General features: G+C 35.1%; 1 protein-coding gene across 6 annotated transcripts in view; it reads left to right on the top strand.

Moving 5' to 3' along the window:
* The window catches only part of LOC105222584 (acetylcholine receptor subunit alpha-like), a 374,463-nt gene that overhangs the window by 142,470 nt on the left and 206,559 nt on the right, over nt 1–25,434 (top strand). For 3 of the 6 annotated variants that reach the window (XM_049450052.1, XM_049450050.1, XM_049450053.1), the window contains exon 5: nt 22,238–22,418. The exons of the other annotated variants lie outside the window; for them this stretch is intronic. In XM_049450052.1, the coding sequence (XP_049306009.1) occupies nt 22,238–22,418 (181 nt within the window). The remainder of the gene's footprint in view (nt 1–22,237; nt 22,419–25,434) is intronic. 6 annotated transcript variants of the gene reach the window in all.

Here is a 25,434-nt window from a genome sequence, read left to right as displayed (position 1 = left end):
ATCCATATGGTTTCAACTATCCATTTAAAACTGCATTCTCGCTCCGAACTTTTAAATATGATTCCTGCAAATTTAAGATTTCATCACTTCTAAAACACATTTTGTATTGTTAAAAAATAATAATGTATAAATAGGTTTTGATATCTGGTTGTAGTAAAACATTCGAGGCCGTTCCGAAAGCACTTATAACACTGGTCTGTAGTGAATTTGTTGCTTTAGATACAATATGGAATTTTGTGTTCACAATTTATGAAACTGTCAATGATTTTGTAGCATTTACTCTTGTTATTTTTAAATAAAAAATCACAGAAAAGAAAACAAAATAACTAACATTTTTATGATATCAGTTTTGCTACGAACATTAAAGTAAAGAGAGAAAAAATGATTGAAAGCACATGTGTTAATTTAATGAAACTCCCTTAGTAATCCTTTCCTTTATATTTCTATAGTTGGGAATATTTAAATTCTAATTTGCCATTATATGACGACACCTTTCTAATACCATGTTCTGATCGAACTTAATCACTAGTAATTAAAATGGGACCCTGTTTATTGGGATCACACCACTATAATAAAACTTTAAAATCAAAATGTCGGCGTAGTGGATGTTCAATTTATTTGATTTTTTAGTATAATTTTTTCACAAGTAAAAATTTTTAATATTAAATCCGGAGGTCGATGTAAATAAAATTGGTCGCGAAGGGTCATATCGAATTAACATGCTGAATGGTGTCGATATTGTGACGCAGTGTACATCGATTTTGAAAACGAATGATAATTATGTGATGTGGGAGCCAACCTTTTTGTTGCTTGGTCGTGTTGGGTGGTGTGTTCTCAGCTCACGTTCCCTTGAATGGGCGAACAATCCAGCACGACGAATGCGTGACAAAAGACGCTTCATAACACCAAGGTAAAACACATCATTAATCGTTTGGCCAGGTGGGACGAACTCTCGGTGTACAATACCCTCGGAATCGTAAAAACAAATCATCATTGTCTTAATTTTTGCCTTCTGCAGACGACTTTGTTTCGGTGATGGCTCTCGTCCTTACGACCTTCTTGGAATCGCTTAAACTACTAATGCACATTACTACGGGATAGGCACTGACCACCATAAAGTTTTTTCATCATTTGAAATGTTTCAGTAAACGTTTTCCCAAGTTTAAAACAAAATTTAATATTTGCTCTTTGTTCAAAATGCATTTTACGACCGATGACCAAAAGCTGCTGTAACTTTTTGATCGATAACATCGATTGTAGTTATCCAATTGTCTTAAAATTTTTACGAAATGTCAAAAAGAGATAAGACTTTTTATTTCATATACCCACCAATAGGTGGCGCCACCAGAAACTGTTATATTTAAAAAGTTCTGTTTCTTTTGCGACAGACCTTGCATATGTATGTACATACGTATGCGATTAGAGCGACATTTGGAGTTTGCTCTTCCTTAACTGTATTTTTGAGTTATTTTATAAATTTGAAAATTTAGGTAACTATGAGACAATATGATTGAGATATGTATGTCGTTGCTTCGACTTTCTCGGACAATTTTTTTTCTTTCGAAGATTCTGTGAACTTTCAGATTGTTTGTGAACTGGCACCATTTTTCTAAGAGAAGTGGTTTATATGCTCTTCTCAGTCTGATTCCATTAATCATCGGATCATGATTTTTGCTGTTTTCATAATCAGCAAAAGACCAGAGGGAGTAAAGATTTTATTTTTATTGTGATTATTGTGGGAAGACTGATTTTCTAGAAGAGAGAAGTTTCCCTAATTCTTGAAACTTCCTAATTGTGAATTAAGGTATTGGTTTATATTCTTCTCAACTTGAGTTGGTAATGTGGAAATTGTTTCTTTAACTTGTTCGCTTAATATTCAACCAAAAATAATGTTTTGAGCCAAATTTGCGTTTGAAATTTGTACAACATTTTAACTATTATTTGCGGTATAATGTCGCTTTGAACATTCAATTCATTTGATTCGGTAATTTTGTGTCGGTTTAGCAAACGATTTGTGTCGGTTTAGCAAACGATCAACATTCACTCAATACGAAATGTTAGCTGGATTTGATCAGCAATGAAATGCGTGCTTTAAGTAGAAATTATAAAATCTATTTAAAACTTATCTTCCTAAACAATTTAACGACGAAGTATGTCTTTATGTAAAATGACAGCTAAAACAGGGTTGCAATTATATTTTTACGTGTCATTGCACGACAATAAACATAGGTTTTGGTCTGACATATTTTACAGCCCTTGCAAATAATTTTCTGCGGGTTTGTTGTTGTGCCGTTGCACCAAGAGGAAAATTCTGCAATTCGTGCACCGTGCAAGGGTTTGTCAAGAGCAATCCTCCTATTGTCTTTCGGATGATGAGCGCTTATAACACATGAGAACACGTTAAATAAAGCGAATCATTCCAATGATTTATTTGAACAGTCGCTTGCATTTTACCTTTTTGAAAAACAAATCGCAGCATATTTACAAGGTAGCCAACAGTCTATTAATGATTCCAGTTAAAAGTGCTACTTCAGAAGGGGTTTTCTCAAAAGCTAGGGACTTAATATCAGAAAATCAGAGTACATTTGGAAGTAATTCATTTTCTATACACCAAATAATTATATGGATATTAAGGATCATTGAAGTCAATTGCCTTTCAAGTTATAAGTGAAATTAACTCTGAAAGCAAACGTGCACCTCTCTTCAGTGCAGTGTATTGTGCGTACTCTCGTTCTTTGCTTACAAGCTCTTCAACTCAGATAATGAGTTAACGCTACGCCGAACAACCCGTACAGTTTTTTGTGAGTGACTAGAAATGCCAAACGAGTGAATCGTTGCAGGAGTATAGTTGGTATTTATATGATAGTTCGGAAAAACGTGTATAAGTTCTCTTGTTTTGTTAGCAGCTTTAGCCTATAAATGATCGTTATAATAGAGTATACTACTTTACAGTATACTACTATACTGTAACTGCCAGAATACCAAAATGAGACTCCTGACTAACAGAATCACTAAATTACTATAGTCACTATTAGAGACATGCGACAATCGTCTCAAGCAGAATACCGACATAATCTATTAAGGATCTGAGTTAAAAATGGCTGCTGCGGGTAGTAGTACCCTATTTTAAATTTCGCTGTGTAGCGTTTGAGATTTTTGTGACTTTGAGTAGAATGGTTAGAAAAAGTAAACCGTTGTTACATCTAAACAGTGGATCTCTTTGTGTAAGCGCAGGTTTTAAGTGACATGGGAAATTTGCTGTAATAGAGCAAAGAATTATGCCTAATTTTTATAATAGATGCAATTGAATGTGATTTTACAACTTTTGCAATTTGCACAAAGTCTTTTTGTTTTGACGAAATTTTTTCTTTTGTTATATTTTAAATTAATAAAACTTCTCGCAAGATATAAGTTTACTGATGCCCTTATTCATAGTTTCCTTGACGTTTGTTTTTCTTTACGGATATGAACAATGTCGTCTTGAAATGCTTCTGTTTATATTGTTGTAGCTTCTGGCTTAAGGTCTGTTAAAGCTTCTTTTTAGGTCCTTTTCAATATTTTTTCATTTAAATAGTTTTTTGCCTAACTTTTTAACGATTTCGTACTGGGTAGTTTGAAGAACATTCATTTGTTTCCAGGTTGTATTTTATTCGCAAGCAGCCGTAGCTGAGAGTGTCGATTCGGCGCCCTTCACAGCAACTCGGACTGTCGTATGGAACGACTTGGCGCATTTTACGTAGCGATCTTAAATTGAGAGCGTACAAAATACAGCTTGTGCAAGAACTGAAGTCGCTCGACCTTCCGAGGAAGATCCGACGAGTCAGTGTTTTTCAGCGACGACCCTCTTTTCTGACTCAATCGGTATATAGTAAACTAAAAAAATGCCGCATTTGGGACGAAACGCTGCCATTTCATCCAGAAAAAACACGGTTTGATATGGTATATTTCTTCAAAAATTATGCCGATGAGACCAACATTTGAAAGAAATAATATACACAAAATAAATGCCAAAGAATGTTCTTTCGAATGATATTTAATACTTATACAATCCCCATTAAGTTTAAAGTATCTGTGTTTTTTCTTTAAAAAATATGGAAGCTCGCAAAGGAGCATTATTGTTTATTTACAAGAATTGGATAGAAATTGATTGTGGGAATGTTTTGTGTCGATAGAACCGACAAACAATTTGAAACAGTGAACAGAAGTTTGATAAATTCTTCACTTGTTACATTTTCAATTTTTGACAAGTTTAGCTGTGTAATTATTTGATTATCGACCAATATTCCTTCATATTAATATAGATTCTAGACTTCCCAAGCCAAATTGATGCTATCGTCACTAAGAGCAAACTGTTGAACTACATATTACATCGGCTTGATCTTTTGTTTTGTATCTGAGGTTGATACAATTTTTGTGCTTTTGATAATTTTAAATGATTGATGTAAACGGCTGTAAACAACTTTGCGCACACGACTAATATTGTTGGTGTTTTTCGAAGTCGCTGACCTCTCAGCAGGGCCTTCATCAGAGACCTCTTTTCGGTCCTCCCAAAAGATCTAGTGCCACCTGGGTAAGCTTTCTTGATCATACTTATTAAATAAATGAATACGCTCACTTCATAGGTATACATATAGATGTTCAATATGTTTTGTTGTTTTATAAGAAAACCACAGTTCAAAATACACTTTATAATTCAGTATAATCTCCCTGAACATTGACACACTTGCTCCAACGATCCTTCAATCTGTGGATTCCATCCCGGCAGTGAGAATCTGGTAGGTCTGCAAAATACGCTTCCACAGCCGTTATGACCTTTTCGTTTGTCGTTTGCCATGCATAAATTTTTGAGTTCTGAAAGCAATTCGAACTTTATGGAATTCACAGAATGTTCCTTTGCAAACTTCAACCTTGCACTTCGATTTTCAGCATTGACGTATGGCTTATTTCGGGCTGTGCGGCCATTGAAATCAGCTTCTCTGAGCAATTTTCTTATGGTTTCCGGATGACTTTTTTCCCCAAATATTTTTCCACTTCGCTGCTTATTGGGGATTTTCTCGTATTTTCCGTACCGTACAATCCAACGAGAATCAATTTCGTTAAATATTTTATTATGAGCCGATTCTTTTTATTTGCGACGCGACTTTCAAGGACATAACGTTCAATGATATGCTGAATAGTTCCTTGACTCAGTTTCACCATTTCCGCGATTTCGCGTTGACTTTTTCCTTCTTTAAAATGTTTTAAGATTAACTCGCATATTTGTTCGGCGGCCCATTTTGAACTACACTTTACAAAGTAAAGTACTAATGTAACAAATCTTGCAACTTTCAAAAATCAAACCAGGGAAATACTTTGAGGTGCAAAACCTCAACTAGAGGATCAAAATCGAAGCAGACAGACACATCATGTTTATTAGGAAAACGAAAATCGTTATATGAAATATTTATTTTTCCCAATACCATACTACCATACTGTAAAACCATCATCTAGACTAAAGTCAGCGGGATGTTCGAAACGTCTGATGTTTAATTTTAGGCACAAAGCCACAATGTTATCAGTCCAATACGCTCTCTCGTTTTCATTCAGACAACTCAGATATTGGTCGATGTAAGCGGTACTGAAATACGAAAATCTATATATTAGGTTTATGGAGGCTAAGTATTAACTAGGTTCAACCCATTTTTGACATACAGACATACCATTATCTGAAAAGAATTATCTTTTAATTTCAATCATATATCTCACTCATCGACCCATAATTTCGATCAAAACTCTACTATAGGATCCGGGGTCCAAATATACAGTGGGCTTGAACAGTTTCTGTTGGATTTCAATAATTTTTGGTCACAAGTATTAATTACTTTTTGATTTGTGTACTGGAAAGTGAAAGAATCTAGTGCAATTTAAAACTATGTTATATGGGAAGTAGTCGTAGATGTAGCCCGAATTCGCTCATTTTCGCATTGTATCATAATATAGGAATATGATAAAAATGTTATGTAACAAATGCGATTTATTGCGCTTTTAGTATTTTTTAACAGCACCGTCAGAGAACGTACAATATAGAGAAGGTTCAGGGTGTGCCGATTGTCAAAATGTTCCTCTTTTTGGAGGGGTTGAGTTTTCTATTAGTGGATTTCACCACAAAATGAGGGGTTGAGTTTTCTATTAGTGGATTTCACCAATATTTAACAGGAGCGTCGAAAATAGCAGAATTGAGCATTTTCAGTGTTAAATGAGAAAAATAATGCTAATTTTAATGTTTAGAAATGTACGCTTACAGATTCGCGTATTTACAATGCGCAAACGGCTATGGATATAATTTATGGATATTCTCCATATATTTGATAACAAAGCTATGTATGTATGTATGTGCGATTTGACCTATTTAATGATAAATTCCATTAAATCTGTTGGAATTTATAATAAAGTCATATTTCCATTATTACCTAAACAAATATACATTCATATGTACGAGTATATATTGGGCATTAGAGGTTTTGATAACATTTTGAAGACCAAGCCGACGCACATAAGTATGTGCATATTCGCATATGGATGTAATTAAGTATGTGTATTAAAAACCATACCCGTTGATAAATTTTTTTTTGATAAGATCCCGTTTTGATAAAATCTTGAAAGTCATATGCATATAATTCTGTGTACATGTAAACAGATTTCAAAAACCGTACGCATAAAGTTCACATATTCACATACATATGTATGTATGTAATTTTGTGTTCATGTAAACAAATTTGAAAGAATCTTTCGCATAATGTTTGTAAATTTGTCTACACACCAATTTGTGTGTAAATATACACACCCATTGTTTCATACAAAAACTCCGTTGCCACGGACAACAAATTGCCGAACTTCACGTTTTGTAAAAAAGTCAAACATTGTATTGTTGGTAGAAAATCCAAGCTATGCCGAAAAAAATAAACGAATGGCCGCCGATTGTCACCGCTTTCCTTGCCGCTGTACAGCTCCGCCTACAAACCAGCGTAAATATGTATGTTTGTGCGTGAGCTTCCATACATATCGACGCAGCTGCATAAAAATATTTCAGAATTACAAAATATTTTCTACATTCCTTGACAAATACAGTCAATCCCGTTTATGTGCCACAAACAAAGATGCAGATATTTGTAGTTAGTTAAAAATAAAAATATAATATGGTACATAAGCGACTGCGGATACTTAAACGAGTGGTACTTAAAACAATAATTTCTAGGTATTTCAAAAAACAAATCGTAAGATGCAGCAAGATATAATATAAGCTGTTAAAAGTGATGAGGGAGGGATTTGATTTTCATTTAAGCGGAGTACTACTTAGCCGGGATTGACTGTACACATAAATCAGAGGAATATTGAATATTTTCTTTGAAATATGTATTTTTTGACTTGCAAATCGACAAATAAACTATGGTGGCAATTTTATTCTAGATATATATTTGCGGGGTTGTCACTTTTTTTCCATAAAATTTCAGAAATATATTCAATTTATGAATTTTAGCTTTTGAAATCGTCGCGAAAAGACGCTTGTAGGCAAGGCATGCTCGGGGAGATGTAATGGCATCTGCTTTTATGAATGAATCGAATATGATTTTTGAAAGTACGTTTGCGTTCATGAATGAAAATTTTGTTGTTTTGTAATTTACTATAAATTTTGACGTCGGCAATTTGGCTGCCATATTGATTTCTGATGCTTTTTCAAACGATTGTTGTTTTTGTAGAACAATATTTGTAATTTTTGCGGGGGACATATTCATATGTGAACGCATGTGAGTATGTATGTTGTGTATGCATTGTGGGAATGTCATACGCACATATTTACGTGTGTACTCATATTGTAAGTATGTGTGTATGATGATTTTTGAAACTATTGTTGTTTTTCCAGAAGAATGTTTGTATTTTTTGATTTACATGCGTACGCATATATTATTTGTGTCATACGCACATACATACATACATATGTGTGTACGTAAATATAGAGAAGCGCGCGCTTTTTATATTACTGATAAATGATATCTTGATTTGTAATTACATTCATATCTGCAGGATAGACGCGTATGAAAGTTTTAAATGATAAGAGGTGTGATTTACATACATGCATATATTATTATTGTAATATATTATGTTTTTAGGATATTACGATAGTATTTCATATACATAAGTATATAGCATATTTATGTACATGCATACGAAATTATATAATATTATCAAAGATAAGAAATATTTGAAAAGTAGCTTTTATTTGGACATTAACTTTAAATATTACCTTGAAAATAGCATAGCGTTGATAACGTTATTGTTAAATGTTATCAATTTTGCTTGAATTTACAAAAATTCGCAAAATCATATTCATATCAATTGATATGATACATGTAAACGTATAAAAATATAAGCCAAAAAGCCAACATGCGACTGTAAAAGCAATGTATATTTCAGAGCATAATTTTCATTGAATTCTCAGCTCTGTTCACTCATTTCTGTTAAAATTTCTCCTGACGAGCCAAAAGTGGTGAAATCCACTAATAGAAAATTCATGGCTCTTGACAGTTCACACGCTTGTCCGTAGTTGAACCTTCTCTATATTATACGTTCTCTGGCACCGTCATATGGGGAGTGAGCGGTTTCATCAATTTTTACACTGTCGCTCGAAGTTTTTATAACATTCGTATTCAGCAAATTTGGTTGTCGTACATTGCTTAAGTGGTTTAGGAGATATATACCGTTAGGTGCATAAAACTATAATACTCTGTAGCAACTGCTTGCAACTATCAAATATTATTCTACAATAGCGAACATTAATAACAGTATTTACTTTCTTCTTCTTAATTGGCATAGACACCGCTTACGCGATTATAGCCGAGTTAACAACCGTGCGCCAGTCGTTTCTTCTTTTCGCTACGTGGCGCCAATTGGATGTTCCAAGCGAAGCCAGGTCCTTCTCCACCTGGTTATTCCAACGGAGTGGAGGTCTTCCTCTTCCTCTGCTTCTCCCGGCGGGTAATACGTCGAATACCTTCAGAGCTGGAGTGTTTTCGTCCAGCCGGACAACATGACCGAGCCATCGTAGCCGCTGTTTTTAATTCGCTGAACTATGTCAATGTCGTCGTATATCTCGTACAGCTCATCGTTCCATCGAATGCGATATTCGCCGTGACCAATGCGCAAAGGACCATAAATCTTTTGCAGAGCTTTGCAACGTCGACTCATCAGTTGTTGCCATCGTCCAAGCCTGTGCACCATATAGCAGGACGAGAATTATGCGTGACTTATAGAGTTTGGTGTTTGTTCGTCGAGGGAGGACTTTACTTCTCAATTGTCTACTCAGTTCGAAGTAGCACCTGTTGGCAAGAGTTATCCTGCGTTGAATTTTTAAGCTGATATTGTTGGCGGTGTTTACGCTAGTTCCAAAATAGACGAAATTATTTACAACTTCAAAGTTATGACTGTCAACAGTGACGTGAGTGCCAAGTCGCGAGTGCGACGACTGTTTGTTTGATGACAGGAGATATTTCGTCTTGCCCTCGTTCACTGCCAGACCCACTTCTTTTGGTTCCTTGTCCAGTCTGGAGAAAGCAGAACTAACGGAGCGGGTGTTGAGGCCGATGATATCAATATCATCTCCATACCCCGGCAGTTGTACACTTTTATAGAAGATGGACTTCTCTATTTAGTTCTGCAGCTCAAACTTCTTTCTCCAGAAACAGGTTGAAGAAGTCGCACGATGGGAATCACCTTGTCTGAAACCTCGTTTGGTATCGAACGGCTCGGAGAGGTCCTTCCCGATCCTGACGGAACTTTTGATGTTGCTCAACGTCAATTTACAGCCGTATTAGTTTTGCCGGGATACAAAATTCAGACATCGCGGCATAAAGGCGGTTCCTTTTTGTGCTGTCGAAAGCAGCTTTGAAATCGACGTAGAGATGGTGTGTGTCGATTCTCCTTTCACGGGTCTTTTCCAAAATTTGGCGCATGGCGAATATCTGATCGATTGTTGATTTGCCAAGTCATACTGATAAGGTCCAATCAGTTTGTTGACGGTGGGCTTTAATCTTTCACACAATACGCTCGATAGAACCTTATATGCGATGTTGAGGAGGCTTATCCCACGGTAGTTGGCGCAGATTGTGGGGCCTCTTTTTTTATGGATTGGGCATAGCACACCTAAATTCCAATCGTTGGGCATGCTTTCGTCCGACCATATTTTACAAAGAAGCTGATGCATGCTCCTTATCAGTTCTTCGCCGTCGTGTTTGAATAGGATGGAGTCATATGTAGAACGTCACGCAAGTGAGAAAAGTTCTCTTATCGTCATTCACTTGGGAGTGGCCAGAAACGATTCTTTACATATGACTCAAGCAGCTCACGACTTCCGGTCTTTGACCAAGTATCCTCTGGATAGCCTAAGAACATCCGTTTAAAGTCGAGCTAAAGTGAGAAGGCGAAATATCCCCTCCGCAGGGTTGTGCGCTGGGTTTGGGACCCGCCACGTAAAAAAAAACAACCAATGAAAGGGAACAACAAGCCTCGGATGAGTGACTCCCCTGTTTATGACGACCATGGCAAAAAAAATAAGGACTACGAATTGAGGACATGCACCTGGAATGTCCCATAATTGGGAAGGTGCCACTGACCAGCTGGTTGATGTCCTCGTGAAAATAAAGGCTAGCATCACCGCCGTCCAAAAAATGCGATGTACGAGACAAGGACGGAGACGAGTAGGTCCTTGTGATTTCAAACGAATCATAGAAGACATAATTTTGCAGAAGCATTTGGTGTTGGAACTACTTATAAATTCAATAAGCCGGTAACGTCTCAATTTAAACAAATAAATTGCAATAATAGACCGAATGCAGGTACTAGCTTCAATTCAAATCCTAATAAACCAACCCCAATGGAATTCGATAGCAATACAAGTTACTATCGACAGCCTAATAGTATTCCGAAACTATCCACTCAGCAGACTCAACCTACACCCAAGTACATTCCTAAACCACAGCATCCAAATCAAAATCTGCAATCAACCTATAAACGAAATCGCGAACAGTTCCATTCTGATCGTGCACCCTTTCACAAACTGCAAAGGGTAAATTTTATGCGGGATGAATTAGAATCCTTTCAAAATGTTGAGGAAAATTTCAGTCAGGATACCACCACATTGACCACCATAATTATAATGACGATGCTGCAGCGGAATATGGGGACGAAATAAACTATTTAAACTAAAATCGCTCCTACCGTTTATTACGAAAACGGCCGGGAGCTTCGCATTTTAATTGATACAGGCACATCAAAAAATTATATAAAATACTTTCCATTTCTTCAGGGAATTAAATGTTTGGAGAAACCTTTTAATTTGAATTTCATACACGGTAAAAATATAATAAATAAAAAGTGTTTAGTTAATGTGTTAGGCAATACCTCAACGTTCTTTCTGCTTTCAAGTTTAAGTACATTTGACGGTATTATAGGTTATGACTTTTTAAAGCATATTGCTAAAATTTATACTGCTGAAGGATATTTATTTTACCGAAATGGTAACGAAAAATTACACTTTCTTCCATGTGAGCAAGTAAACTTAATAACAATAGAAGAAAATTCAGTTCCACTCAAAATCCGAGGACAATTTCGGCAAATAATCAGTAAAAATATTAATGCATTTGCTGACCCAGATAGTGCCTTGCCTTACAACACAACCGTTAAGGGGAGAATTCGCACAAATACAGATGAACCGGTATATAGCAAGAGCTATCCATATCCCATGTCTGTAGCCCCGTTTATTAATACAGAAATAAAAAGACTTCTTAAAGATGGAATAATAAGGCCATCTTGTTCGCCTTACAATTCTCCTGTCCACGTAGTATCTAAAAAGGGATTTGATGAAGATGGAAAGCCAAAACTGCGAATGGTGATAGATTTTCGGAAGCTCAATGAAAAAACCATTCAATGTTTTTTACAACATTGGATCTTAAGTCAGGATTTCACCAAATCATTATGTGTGAAAAAGACAGGCAAAAAACAGCGTTTAGTATAAATAACGGAAAATATGAATTCTGTAGGTTACCCTTTGGGTTAAGAAATGCACCCAGTATTTTTCAGAGGGCCATTGACGATGTTTTACGCGAGGTCATGGGGAAATATTGTCACGTTTATGTCGATGATATAATTATCTATTCTTCAGATGAACAATCACATTTAAAGCACATCAACCACATACTTCAAACCCTTGAAAACGCAGGAATGAGAGTCTCACCTGAAAAATCAAAATTTTTTAAAACTCAAGTGGAGTTTCTAGGGTTTCTTGTTTCTTACGCGGGTATTAGAACTTGCCCAGATAAAATTCGTGATATTGTTAACTACGAACCACCGCAAACTCTTCGAGCCTTGCGCTCATTTCTGGGACTTTCAGGATATTATAGGCGTTTTATTAAAGACTATGCTGCCATAGTCAAGCCTTTGACAGCTCACCTTCGCGGAGAAAATGGACAAGTAGGTTGACGATATTCAAAAAATATGAAAATTGACTTTAGCCCTCAAGCCTTTCAAGCTTTTGAACGAATAAAACAAATATTAGCTTCAGATGATGTTTTACTTCAATACCCAAATTATAATCAACCTTTCGAGCTTACAACAGATGCCTCTTCTACTGCTTTAGGTGCAATTTTGTCACAAAAAGGTCGTCCAATTACTAGTGATGAGCGATATTTCACTACCGGTGATTTTTTCACTGTGATTGAAAAATCGCAAATCGCAACTGCGATCACTTTTTATAAATAGCAGTTCGAACCAGTGATTGCGATCGCAGTTCGAAACTGTGATCGCAGTTCGAACCAGTGATTGCGATCGCAGTTCGAAACTGTGATCGCAGTTCGAACCTGTGAATTACGATCACAATAGCAAATAGCAGAAAAGTAACAACTTTCTTCAGGGTATTGTATATATCGTATATGCTATTTTTCGTCATAGCGGTTTGAAGTTTTGAGTGTAACGTTTTTATAATTTTTAATAATGGCAGGAAATGTATCAAGGAAAAGAAGTGAAGTGTGATGTTTGAAGTGGTAGATGAAATATAATCAAAATGGAATATTTTAATTTGTTTTAATAAAATTTTTAATTTTACTTATTGTTAAAACCAAATTTCAAAGCTTTTTGTGATGAAAACAAGAATTGTAACTAATTAATTTCAGAAAAAATGATGGAATAAAAAAGTTACGCGTTTTTAATATTTTCCCAAAGATTAGGAAACTCGCGTTAATTATTTGGTCTTGAAAATATTAAAAGCGGGTGTACTAAACAAACAAATTATCAACCACATTAATGGTAATTCCTTCTAAGAAATGCGTGAAACCATCATACCAACATATAAATGAACTATGCAATACGCTCTAAGTGTCAGGTAGCCGAACCACTCCAACATTTGCGAAAATGTAGTGAAAAGAAAGGCGGAAAAACTTGACTCGAGTTATAGGAGCCAAAAGAGAATTTGCCGCCAATAACGACAAAATGTTTCCGTCGTTCCCATGACAGTCGGGTCTACGTAAGTGGAACAGACCCGGACTTTTATTCGGCCAAACAGTGTCAAATTGGCAGAATCTGCCGCTACAACAACAACAACGACGTTCGAACGTCGACTTAGTTGCGATCGCAATAGCAATATAAAATCACAGTGATTTAAAAATCGCAATATCGCTCATCTCTACCAATTACCATGATTTCACGAACACTCTCAGCTACCGAACAAAATTATGCTACAAACGAACGAGAGCTACTTGCGATTGTATGGGCATTAAAAAAGCTTCGTCATTATTTGTATGGAGTGAAAAATATAAACATTTTTACCGATCATCAGCCGCTCATATTCGCAATGTCTGAAAAAAACCCAAATGCAAAAATGAAAAGATGGCAAGCGTTCATTGAAGAGTTTGCGCCAAGTTTTCATTTTTAGCCGGGAAAAGACAACAAAGTTGCCGATGCCCTTTCTAGACAATTCTGCAACAATTTAAGTGAAGCCCCCTCAAATAAAACTGTGCATAGTGAAGAATCCTTAACTAACATTATCAAAACCGTCATTTGTCCTATTAACCAATTCAGAAACCAAATAATGATTTCTAAGTCTAATTCTTTTAGCAAAAATACAAAAATTCTTTTTAAAAAACTGATACGTCACACAATCACTTTCGATACTCTTAAGAATCTTATAGAATGTCTAAAAAGTCATGTCAACACTACGTCACCAACGGAATTTTTTGCGATCTCCACACTCTAGCACAGATACAAAATAAAATAATATCAGCTTTTCCTGGCGTTAAGTTTATTCATACTCAGCTTCTTTTAATTGATTTAATTAATAACGATGACCAAATGGAATTGATAACGATGGAACACAATCGAGCTCATCGTGGTTTACACGAAAACTTTCGCCAAATTTCTCGTGAATACTATTTTCCAAATATAAAAAAATTATTGAAATCAGCAATATCAAATTGCAAGATATGTTTAGAGAACAAATACCAGAGGAAACCTCCTGAACCTGGAATAGGTAAAACACCAATTCCAAACGTACCAGGTGAAATTCTTCATATGGATATTTTTATAAGCGGCAAGCATTTGTTTTTAACGTGCATAGATAAATTTTCTAAATTTGCCATAGTAAAACCTATTGTTTCAAGAGCCACGTTCGATATTAAACACGCCATATTAGAAGTTTTATTGGTCTTCAATAACCCCAAAGTCATTGTTTCTGGCAACGAAAAAGCTTTTCAATCTAACGCAATTGAAGTTATGCTCAGAGATATGTTTTCTATAGATCAGTTTTTCATTCCTACTCTTTACAGCGAAAGTAATGGCCAAGTAGAAAGGTTCCACTCCACGCTGTTGGAAATTTCACGCTGTATAAAAGAGCAGCAAAAAATAGATGATATTATTGACCTAGTTATTTTATCAACGCACAAATACAATTGCAGTTTTCATTCTGTTATCGATGCTAGACCAACCGACATCTTTCACAACTGTGAGGAAGAAAAATTAAGGTTCATAAAAGAAAAATTATCTGAAACTCAAGAAAAAACTTTGCAAAGAAACAATCAAGGGAAAACTGCTAAAACATATGTCCGTGGAGAGAAGGTTTTCATACGGCGAAACAAAAGGCTTGGAAATAAATTTGATAAAGTGTTTACTGAAAAGATAGTCGTAAAAGATCTTGGTACCATAGTTCTAATTAATGGTAGGAAAATACATAAAAGTAATCTTCGTTAAGTTATCGAGACTGTATCTTGCACAACAAAAAAAAAACAATTATAAAGATATAAAACTTAAAATGAGCGACGCTGAATTATTTGAAAATATTTACGCAAATAAACCACTTGTTAATTTTTTTAATTATCACGATAGTCTTAAGTAAAAATTTAATTATTGTTTATTTCAATTTGAATTTGTAACACTCATATTACATTAACCATTAATTGTATTTAACAAAAATAAGCTAAAAGTTTTGTAAAGCTTAAGCCAAGCAACTAAACCATTTGTCACCTCTTCAACATATGCTCAATAAAGCTCCAATGTAAAAAATGTTCCGTCGAATCGAGGACGTTTCGAGACTTAAGAGGGGAATAGTTAACCTTAGTTAAGACAACAACTAACGTAAGATGAATTGGTCAGCTAACATAACGTAAATTGCTTTCAATGCTACGCTCGTTCCTGCTGGGCTCTTCATGCTGGAATGCTTACTACGGTACTTTGCATATCATTACTCTTATCATTATTATCACCAATAAGAGCGCACAGCAACAGCATAACTCTTTGATGGGTTACATTCGGAAGGTGATGCGTAAAACACTGAAGTGTTACGGTACCTTCAGAAGTTGTAGTTGCAATGATAAAGCTGCTCACAGCATGATCATCTGAAGAGTAAGATCTCATAGCAACAACGATATTTTACCCTCGGTAAAGGGAGCTACAAGTATGTTGTTGCTGCACCAATATGGAAAAGCAAAGGAATATATGCTTGGGCTTTAGCTTCGTTAGGGCAGATGGAATGTAAACGTGAAACTATTAGCATCAGAAATAAAAGTTTCTTAATAAAATAATTACATTCTTAACTTATACATTTCGGTGTTGAATTCTTCCTCGCGTTTAAGCGCTTTTTTTAACTTTCGTACAGCAAATTTCAGTTGAAGCAGAGTTGAAGGGGAGCGATTTAACTGCCATTCACGTCTAGCTCGCCTTTTCTTATTTACAAGTTTCTCTATTTCATTATTGATGACCTTTCTAAAATAAACTGTTTTATTGTTTCTTTTTGGTGTTGCCAATACAGCTGCATTAGTTATTACATCATTAAATTCTCTTATACTTTCATCAATGTGTCTTCCTGTATTTATTTTGCAATCAATATTGATGTGGCTGCTGATATATTTTGTATACTTAGACCAGTTAGTTTTATGTGATTTCCTTGTAAGAGAAACTTTTGGCTCAAACATCATGGGCTGTTCCTATAACTTTAGTAGTACATTAGAATAATCAGATAATAAGTCTGTACATGTATCCGCTGTCATAAGCGACCTATCTATATTTTTGACTACAGGAAAATCTATTAAGTCTGGTATTTTTTTTCTACCACTGAACCAGTATGTCGGCTTACCAGGAGATATTATATCCAGCTTATTATGTTTATTCATAATGGTGTAGCACAGCTGTCGTCCTTTCCGATCAATAAGACGTGAACACCACCACCTGCTAGAAATCTTTGACATAGTGTTCCAAAAAAGTCCTTAAATGGGCTATCTGTAATTTTAAAACGAGGTAGACAGTACATAGCCGTAAGCTTTAAATCACAACCCCGATTTTTTAGTGATATTGTTATAGCTTGTAACTGTGGTGTAGCATTAGATTCTAGAGCATAGTGGTTTAAACGATTTTTAATCAACACTTCGCGGACACTTCCATCCGGATGATTTGTAACATAGAGTTTGAAACCGGGTATATTGAAATAATTTTTAATTGATAGCTGAGTTTTTGATATAAGCATTACACCTTTTTTTGTTCAGACAGAAATCTAATAATCTTTAATTTATGTTGGTTAACACCATTATACTATGTTCGGACCGACATTGAAAACATGTTTTCGTGGGAAAAACTGGTTTTCGCACGAAAACTTGTGTTTTCGTCCATGTAAAATCTGTCAAACGAAAACACAATTTTCACTGAAAACTACTTTAAAACTTACATTCCACTCATTATAATCGGTGCCTGCTCTAGTTTAATCGATTTTTTTGGAAGACATATTTTGCCGGCCCTAAATTGTCACTTCATATTTGTTTACATTCCATATACAAATACAGCTGCTCACTGTTAAGGGGATTCTCTTGTTCTTGCAAAACCCTTGCACGGTGCAGCAATTGCAGAATTTTCTTCTTGGTGCAAACACACGCAAACATTTATTTACAATGGCTGTAAAATATGTCAGATCAAAACCCATTTTTATTTTCCTGCCGTCATATATCACTAGATTCTGCAATGGGTGCTCCCTTGGCCTTGCATATTTCGGTATAGGATTTTTGCATTTTGTGTCATCTTGCAAGAGCAAGAGAATCTCCGTATTGATAGTTGTCAGTGAAAACTCATCGAAAACACACATTGTCGGTCCGAACGACTTACATTCCACAACATACTCGTACAAATGTGTTTTCAAAATGTTTTCAATGTCGGTCCGAACATAGTATTAGCTTCCATATACAGATATTTATTACGCTAATTTTTGTCTTAATAAATTTTGCAGCATTTGATTTTGTGATTTTATTAAATCTTGGATTATGTTTTTAATAGTAGACATAAATTGTGTCATACACCGTGTAAGATTTATGTATAATCATAGTTTCAATACCTCCATTTGGGGGATTTTGCGGCAGTTGCATTTGTACAATGTTGTCTTTCATCACATTTGCATAGCTTCCTCGCAAATTATTATTGTTAGAAGTAATAGTATTTGAACTTTTATCTGAGGTTGCAATAATTTCAATTTAAATAATAATTATCAAATTATCACTTATACATACTTAGAGTAGCGCGCAGAATCGATGTCGTGTCGCAGTGTAGATCGAATGTTCCCTTATTTTTTTTTTTAAGAAAAAACGAAGGAACTTCAAATTTACTGGGTAATGTTTATTATCATTTGAAAGAACATTCTTTGGCATTTTAGTTTTAAAGATTATCTCCTTCAAATATTGGCCGCAGCTACGGCTCACTTGTCCATCCATTGAGTTCGATTTTCAATGCCTCGTTCGAGCATTTCGACTGGTAGGAAAGTGATGAATGACGTGATGTTTTGCTCCTAGTCGTGAATCAAAGCGGGATTGTCGGCATAAATTTTAGGCTTTACATATCCTCACAGGAAAAAGTCTAACGGTGTGATATCACGGGATCTTGATAATCAATAAACCACCCCAAAATGTGAAATTATCTGCTAACCGAAGTGTTCTCTCAATAAATTCATTGATTGATGCGGTTTGTGGGAAGTAGTGCCGTCTTGTTGAAACCAAATGTTGTCGAGATCACAATGAGTCGGACGTCGAATTTTTTTGTAACTTCTCAAGAGTCCATGGATAATTGGATAACTCGTTATAAAGCGTATAATAATTTTCTGATGTGGGGCCATCCTTTGGTTGGCTGTCATCTTGCTGAGTGTGGTGGTGTTCTCAGGTGTGGTGTGTATTAGTAGAGTGAACCAGTCTTCCTCGTGTGGTATAGTCGTGTGCACATCTATGGGGAGGCTTAACTCATTTAACCAGCTGTTAAATAGGTTATCTCGCTAATTCACTAGTTTGGCAAGAATTCACTGTACAAAAAATTGTCAATCTTGTCCGCGAAGAGATTTCAAACTCATAAATTCGAAATTTCACTGTGCGACTATGATTTAGCGCAATCTGTTTGTAAGTAGAGAAATTTATCATATTACCACAGCTGAGTTTAACACTACAAGCAGAATAAATTATAACCAAACAAGAAAAAACAAGTGTTGAAAAACAAAACCATTGAATCTGAATTCTTGTGACTTCTAAAAACAAAAAAATGTGTCCATTATTTGCATTAAATATTTAAAATAAAACGACTTTTATAACAAATTACGGCATTACAATATTTTCTATCAATAAGTAAACATTAAACCATGTATAATGCCAATTTAAAATCTCTATCGGCAGTAAGGCCAGTCTATATTAATGAATAGATAAAATGAATTGTAATCACTTAAAATTTTTCGTTCAAACATTGCATTAGAATTTTCATAAAATTTTTAACTTTTCTGCCATCAGAACGAAACTTTTCCAAGCTTCAATTTCCAGAACAGTTATAACCTTGACGCTCCGAATAGATAGAGAGCGACACGACATGACCATCCGACAGTGAACTGTTAATGGCGTTGTGAATCCTTCTACATGAACATTTGTAAAAAGGCAGCGACAAAACAATGGCCGGAATGTACACAAGACAACACAGCTGCCCATTTTGCATATATACAATTTCGCTGTGGCAATACTAATACCTTTCACTAGGGGTATGCGAATCCAGTTCGATTCGAGTCGAATCGAATCCTTGGATTCGGTTCGATATTCGAGTCAAATCTCGAATATTTCGAATAGTTCCAACTATTCGAATTATTCGAACTATTCGAATAATGCGAATATACGGGTCGAATCTCGGATCGAATAATTCGGTTCGATTCGCGTCGAATATAAATGCTTTAACATAGGTGACGTAGTAGCTAGAAAAACATAATGATTAATTAGTATAGATATATATGTGTATATAAGTCAGAAAAAAGTATCATACATGTTGGTAATTTTAATACTTTCGAGCAAGTATTGCATATTGCTTTTCGGTATCCTTCAGTATTGAGCTTAAAAAAATTCCAAGCAGGACTCCGATGTGTTGAAGACACAACCTCATTATTACTTCCCACACCAATTTCAGGTTCCACTTCCAAAATCACACTTTCCTCTTCAGAATTATTGGAAGACATTTATTTAATTAAAAAAAAATAACCAAAGTTTGATTTTTTGAAAATTTTAAACTAAAATGACAAATGTACGTCAGATGCATGACAGAGATTCAGATACTACTGGCGCTAATTAAAAAATCATGCAAATAGTCAAACATTAAAATTCGAATAGTTCGAATAATTCGAATAGTTCGAGTAATTCGAATAGTTCGAGTAATTCGAATAGTTCGAATAATTCGAATAATGCGAATACTCGGGTCGAATCTCGAATCGAATAATTCGGTTCGATTCGCGTCGAATAATTCGAAATTTCGAATATTCGCAGGCCCCTACCTTTCACTTCAATGAAATTTTAATATTTTGTTGAAAGTGAAATTTTTTATGCAAAGAATAAGTAAATAGGTAAATTTATTTGTTTTAAATTATCAATTGCTATTACAAATGATATAACAGAGCTATTTTATGCTTTTTTTGTAAAGTAACGTCAGGTTTGTTAGAGCTTTAAATAATCCTCTTTACTGTCAATTCTACTGTCGTCGGCAAATATAATATAAATATATTTTCAAGTTAGCGAGAGCGACAAATGACGACCTGCAGTCTGGTAGTCGTGCAGCTGTCTAACAGCCTGTATTCATAAGAACGTGTGTATTTTAATATTTGACAGATATCGCTTGCAGTCTGTCGCGCTCTATGTGTTCAGCACTTGATAAAATTTCTATCTTTCATTATTTGCCGTATTTGTGATCCATCGCCTTTCAACTTTTCCATACTAAGCTTCAGAAATATTTATTAATTATAAATTCCTTTCACGGTGCGTAGAACCCAACTGGAAAAATTCGTTTTATTACCAAGTAACCGAAACAAGCTTAAAATATAAGGTAGTAATATCACAAAACAAGGGGACATTTGATACTTTTATGAGCAAATTTATAATCTGGGCACTTGAAAATATCTAAATTTGATAAGATATTCTGGGCCTGAAAATGCGTTTTTTTTTTCATTCGTTCGAAAAGATATCAGGCATTAGAGTTGATGTGTGTGTATAGCCATTTTGTGCAAAGAAAATAAAAGTTAAAAAATTTTTAAGTCCAAAATAAGTTTCATATCGTATTTGAAATAAATTATAATTAATTTCTTCCAATTAAATTAAGTAATCTCATGTATACAATGATAAACAAGTAAGGAGTACTAAGTTCGGGTACAACCGAATTTTTCATACTCTTGCAATTTGCAATGATGAACGCCGGGGTTATACTCGTACTTTCAGGTACGTAAGGCTTGCTAGTTATTAGGAGTCTAGGGCGCGGTTTCTCCCAAATTTATTCCTTAAAAACACTTAATTTTATTAAGATAACTTACATATTGGCCGATACATGTAGTATAAAGTTTTAAAATCTTTATATTAGGTATATGGGGGCTCAGGAAAGTATTGACCGAATTCAACCCTTTTTTGATACACAGGTATATTATTTTCAGGATAAGTATATACATTGACCGTTACTTTCAGTTAAAATTCTATTATACTCGTAAATACTAAGGTCCACATATTCGGTACTAGGGGCTTGAACAGTGATAGTTGAATTTGGACAATTTTTGTTTAACAGGTGGCATAATTCAAAAGCATTAGTCGGACAAAGTTTACTCAATTATATTAATTATTTCTTGATGTATACACAGGAAAGTGAAACAATCAAGCCGAGTTTAAAATTGTGTTATTTCGAAAGTAGGCGTAATTGTAGCGCGATTTCACTCATATTGACACTGTTACATAGGAATGTCAGTAGAATATCTTTTTATTCTGATTATTTCTATACATATCACATTATGTCTATATCGCTTAGTTTTGGGTGATACGTACAACCGTAAGGTGAACAAATTTAATATATTCTGTAGCAGCATGTTGCAAGAGTATAAAAATGTGGCAGCCAACCAATCATCGAACATATGATTATCAAGTTGGGGTAGGATTTTCTTTATCAATCTTTATTTTATGTTTTATTTCCTTTGAACCTTTGTATAACCATACCATCATATACACAATATGCCAGTTGAGACCGAAAATACGTGATCAGACCCCATGAACAAATAAATAATAACCTTGAAAATTTGAATATAATATTATAAATTTGTCCTTATGTATATGAGCATCCGCAGACACTACCGTATATAATGACACTACACATAATTGAAATATATATACAATAAACGAAATATATTTGCTGATCATAACAACAGTGCTGATGGTAACTTCGAAGTGACGCTTGCAACAAAAGCAACAATTTACTCAGAAGGATTAGTCGAGTGGAAACCTCCAGCAATTTACAAGTCGTCCTGTGAAATAGATGTAGAATATTTTCCTTTTGACGAACAAACATGTGTTCTCAAATTTGGCAGTTGGACATATGACGGGTTCAAGGTATGTTAAATAAATGTACTATATATTAAAAGTCTTGAATAAAAGTAAAACAGTTATGTATACATATTACTACATTTATCAAATTTCTGTACTTAAAATATTTAGAAGGTGCCGTATTTTGCATTTTAGTTTGCATTACGAGTATAACAAGGTATGGCTGTTTTAGTAAACACGTATCCAAAGCATTTTTAAATCATAATTTAATCATATATTTTGTCAAAATATGCAATGCATTTATTTGGCGTTTATGAATGGCGCTGAGCATTGTCCTAATGCTAACATAAATAAATAATAAAGATTTCATACTGCTACATACACAAACATGTACTAATGCTGTTTACGAATATTATGCATTGCATGTATACTTTGCATATTCTGTTTATATTTAAAAGCAGCCTATATAGAGTACGTTAGCCAGAAATAGATACAAATTGAATTTAAATATTTTTATACCCTGAACAGGGTATATTAACTTTGTCACGATGTTTGTAACACCCAGAAGGAAGCGTTGGAAACCCCATAAAGTATATATATAAATGATCAGTATGTTGAGCTGAGTCGATTTAGTCATGTCCGTCTGTCTGTCCGTCCGTCTGTCTGTCTGTATATATACGAACTAGTCCCTCAGTTTTTAAGATATCCTTTTGAAATTTTGCAAACGTCATTTCCTCTTCAAGAAGCTGCTCATTTGTCGGAACGGCCGATATCGGACCACTATAACATATAGCTGCCATATAAACTGAACGATCGGAATCAAGTTCTTATATGGAAAACTTTCACATTTGACAATGTATCTTCACCAAATTTGGTGAAGATTATTTTCTAAGGCAAAAATGTAATCTCCGAGAAAATTGTTCAGATCGGTTAACTATAGCATATAGCTACCATACAAACTGAGCGATCGGAGTAAAGTTCTTGTATGGAAAACTTTCGCATTTGACGAGATATATTCACGAAATTTGGTATAGATTCTTTTTTAAGACAACAATGTAATCTCCGAAGAAATTGTTCAGAACGGATTGCTACAGCATATAGCTTTCATACAAACTGAACACATAGTTACTAACAGAAATGCACCTGTGAAGGGTATTTAGCTTCGGTGCAACCGAAGTTAACGTTTTTTCTTGTTTCATTTAACGCGTGATAACTCCTTGCAAGCACAATCTTATCTAGTAAAAAATAAAAATGGGATGCGAAAAAAGGTAGTATTAAGTTATAAAAACATGTGATATATCTTCTTCTTCTTAATTGGCGCAGACACCGCTTACGCGATTATAGCCGAGTTAACAACCGCGCGCCAGTTGTTTCTTCTTTTAGCTACGTGGCGACAATTGGATATTCCAACCGAAGCCAGGTCCTTCCAACGGAGTGGAGGTCTTCCTCTTCCTCTGCTTCTCCCGGCGGGTAATGCGTCGAATACTTTCAGAGCTGGAGTGTTTTCGTCCATCCGGACAACATGACCGAGCCATCGTAGCCGCTGTTTTTAATTCGCTGAACTATGTCAATGTCGTCGTATACCTCGTACAGCTCATCGTTCCATCGAATGCGATATTCCCCGTGGTCAATGCGCAAAGGACCATAAATCTTTAGCAGAACTTTTCTCTCGAAAACTCGCAACGTCGGCTCATCCATTGTTGACATCGTCCAAGCCTCTGCACCATATAGCTGTTTGGCTTTTGTTCGTCGAGAGAGGACTTTACTTTTCAATTGCCTACTCAGTCCGAAGTAGCACCTGATGGCAAGAGTAACACTGCGTTGGATTTCCAGGCTGACATTGTTGGTGGTGTTAATACTGGTTCCTAAATAGACGAAATTATCTACAACTTTAAAGATATGACTGTCAACAGTGACGTGAGAGCTAGTCGCGAGTGCGACGACTGTTTGTTTGATGACAGGAGATATTTCGTTTTGCCCTTGTTCACTGCCAGACCCATTTGCTTCGCTTCCTTATTCAGTCTGGAGAAAGCAGAATTAACGGCGCGGGTGTTGAGGCCAATGATATCAATATCAATATTATAAAAGATTAAACCTGCTCGATAAAGTACTGAAGCCCGAATAATTTTCTCCAGCAGTAGATTGAAGAAATCGCACGATAGGGAGTCGCCTTGTCTGAAACCTCGTTTGGTATCGAACGGCTCGGAGAGGTCCTTCCCGATTCTGACGGAGCTTTTAGTGTTGTTCAACGTCAGTTTACACAGCCGTATTAGTTTTGCGGGCATACCAAATTCGGACATCGCGTCATAAAGGCAGCTCCTTTTCGTGCTGTTCTACAAAGTTATGGTAGAAAATCAGACCGCCCGAGGAGGGTTTTATACACACAGGTGAAAGTTTAAACGCGTTTTTCTCGAAACTACTTTTCCCGGCATGGTCTGCATGATAACTCATACAGTTTTTAACATTTTTTGATGCGGTTTTTTTTTAATATTGGAAAATGTTTTCTCTATAGTGACCTTTTGAGTGATATATTTTTCTTTATATATATAATTAAGTAATAAAAAAAGTTATGATCAATGTCTTACCCTCAAATGAGACAAGTTTGTTTATATTAGTTAATGTTTTCTAAGTCTATGCTTATGATTTCAGCTGCAAATTTTTGCAACTTTCTTTGTTATTCACCAGGTATGCGATTTTTCGGGTTTTATTTTTCATAATTTTTTGCATTTAAGTATAAGTATGAACGAGTATATTAAATTGTTTTTTATGTTTTTTCGTCATATTTATTTGAGCTTTGGTTTTCATTATCTCCTTTTATCAAATGTTTGTTTTATATGTTATTTTATTCAGGAACGTTATATCAATGTGAACTTTCACGCCTATATATCCTTGAATTGTGGTGTTTGGAAAAGGGTTCATTTGCTAATAAAGCTAAAAAAGTATGTGACGACTTAACCCGTAGATTTGAATGCGATGGCTATGAATGTATTGGAAATATTGATTGATTTAAAAGATTTGCAGAAATGTGAAATAAAAGCCACAGATTAAAATCAAAAGTTATACATAAAAAATTCGGATTGGT

The sequence above is a fragment of the Bactrocera dorsalis genome, chromosome 2 (assembly GCF_023373825.1).
Source record: "Bactrocera dorsalis isolate Fly_Bdor chromosome 2, ASM2337382v1, whole genome shotgun sequence".
In the NCBI taxonomy this organism is placed as follows: Eukaryota; Metazoa; Arthropoda; class Insecta; order Diptera; family Tephritidae; genus Bactrocera; species Bactrocera dorsalis.
The sequence above is the reverse complement of the archived record's forward strand: the minus strand, read 5'-3'. Positions and strand labels throughout refer to the sequence as shown.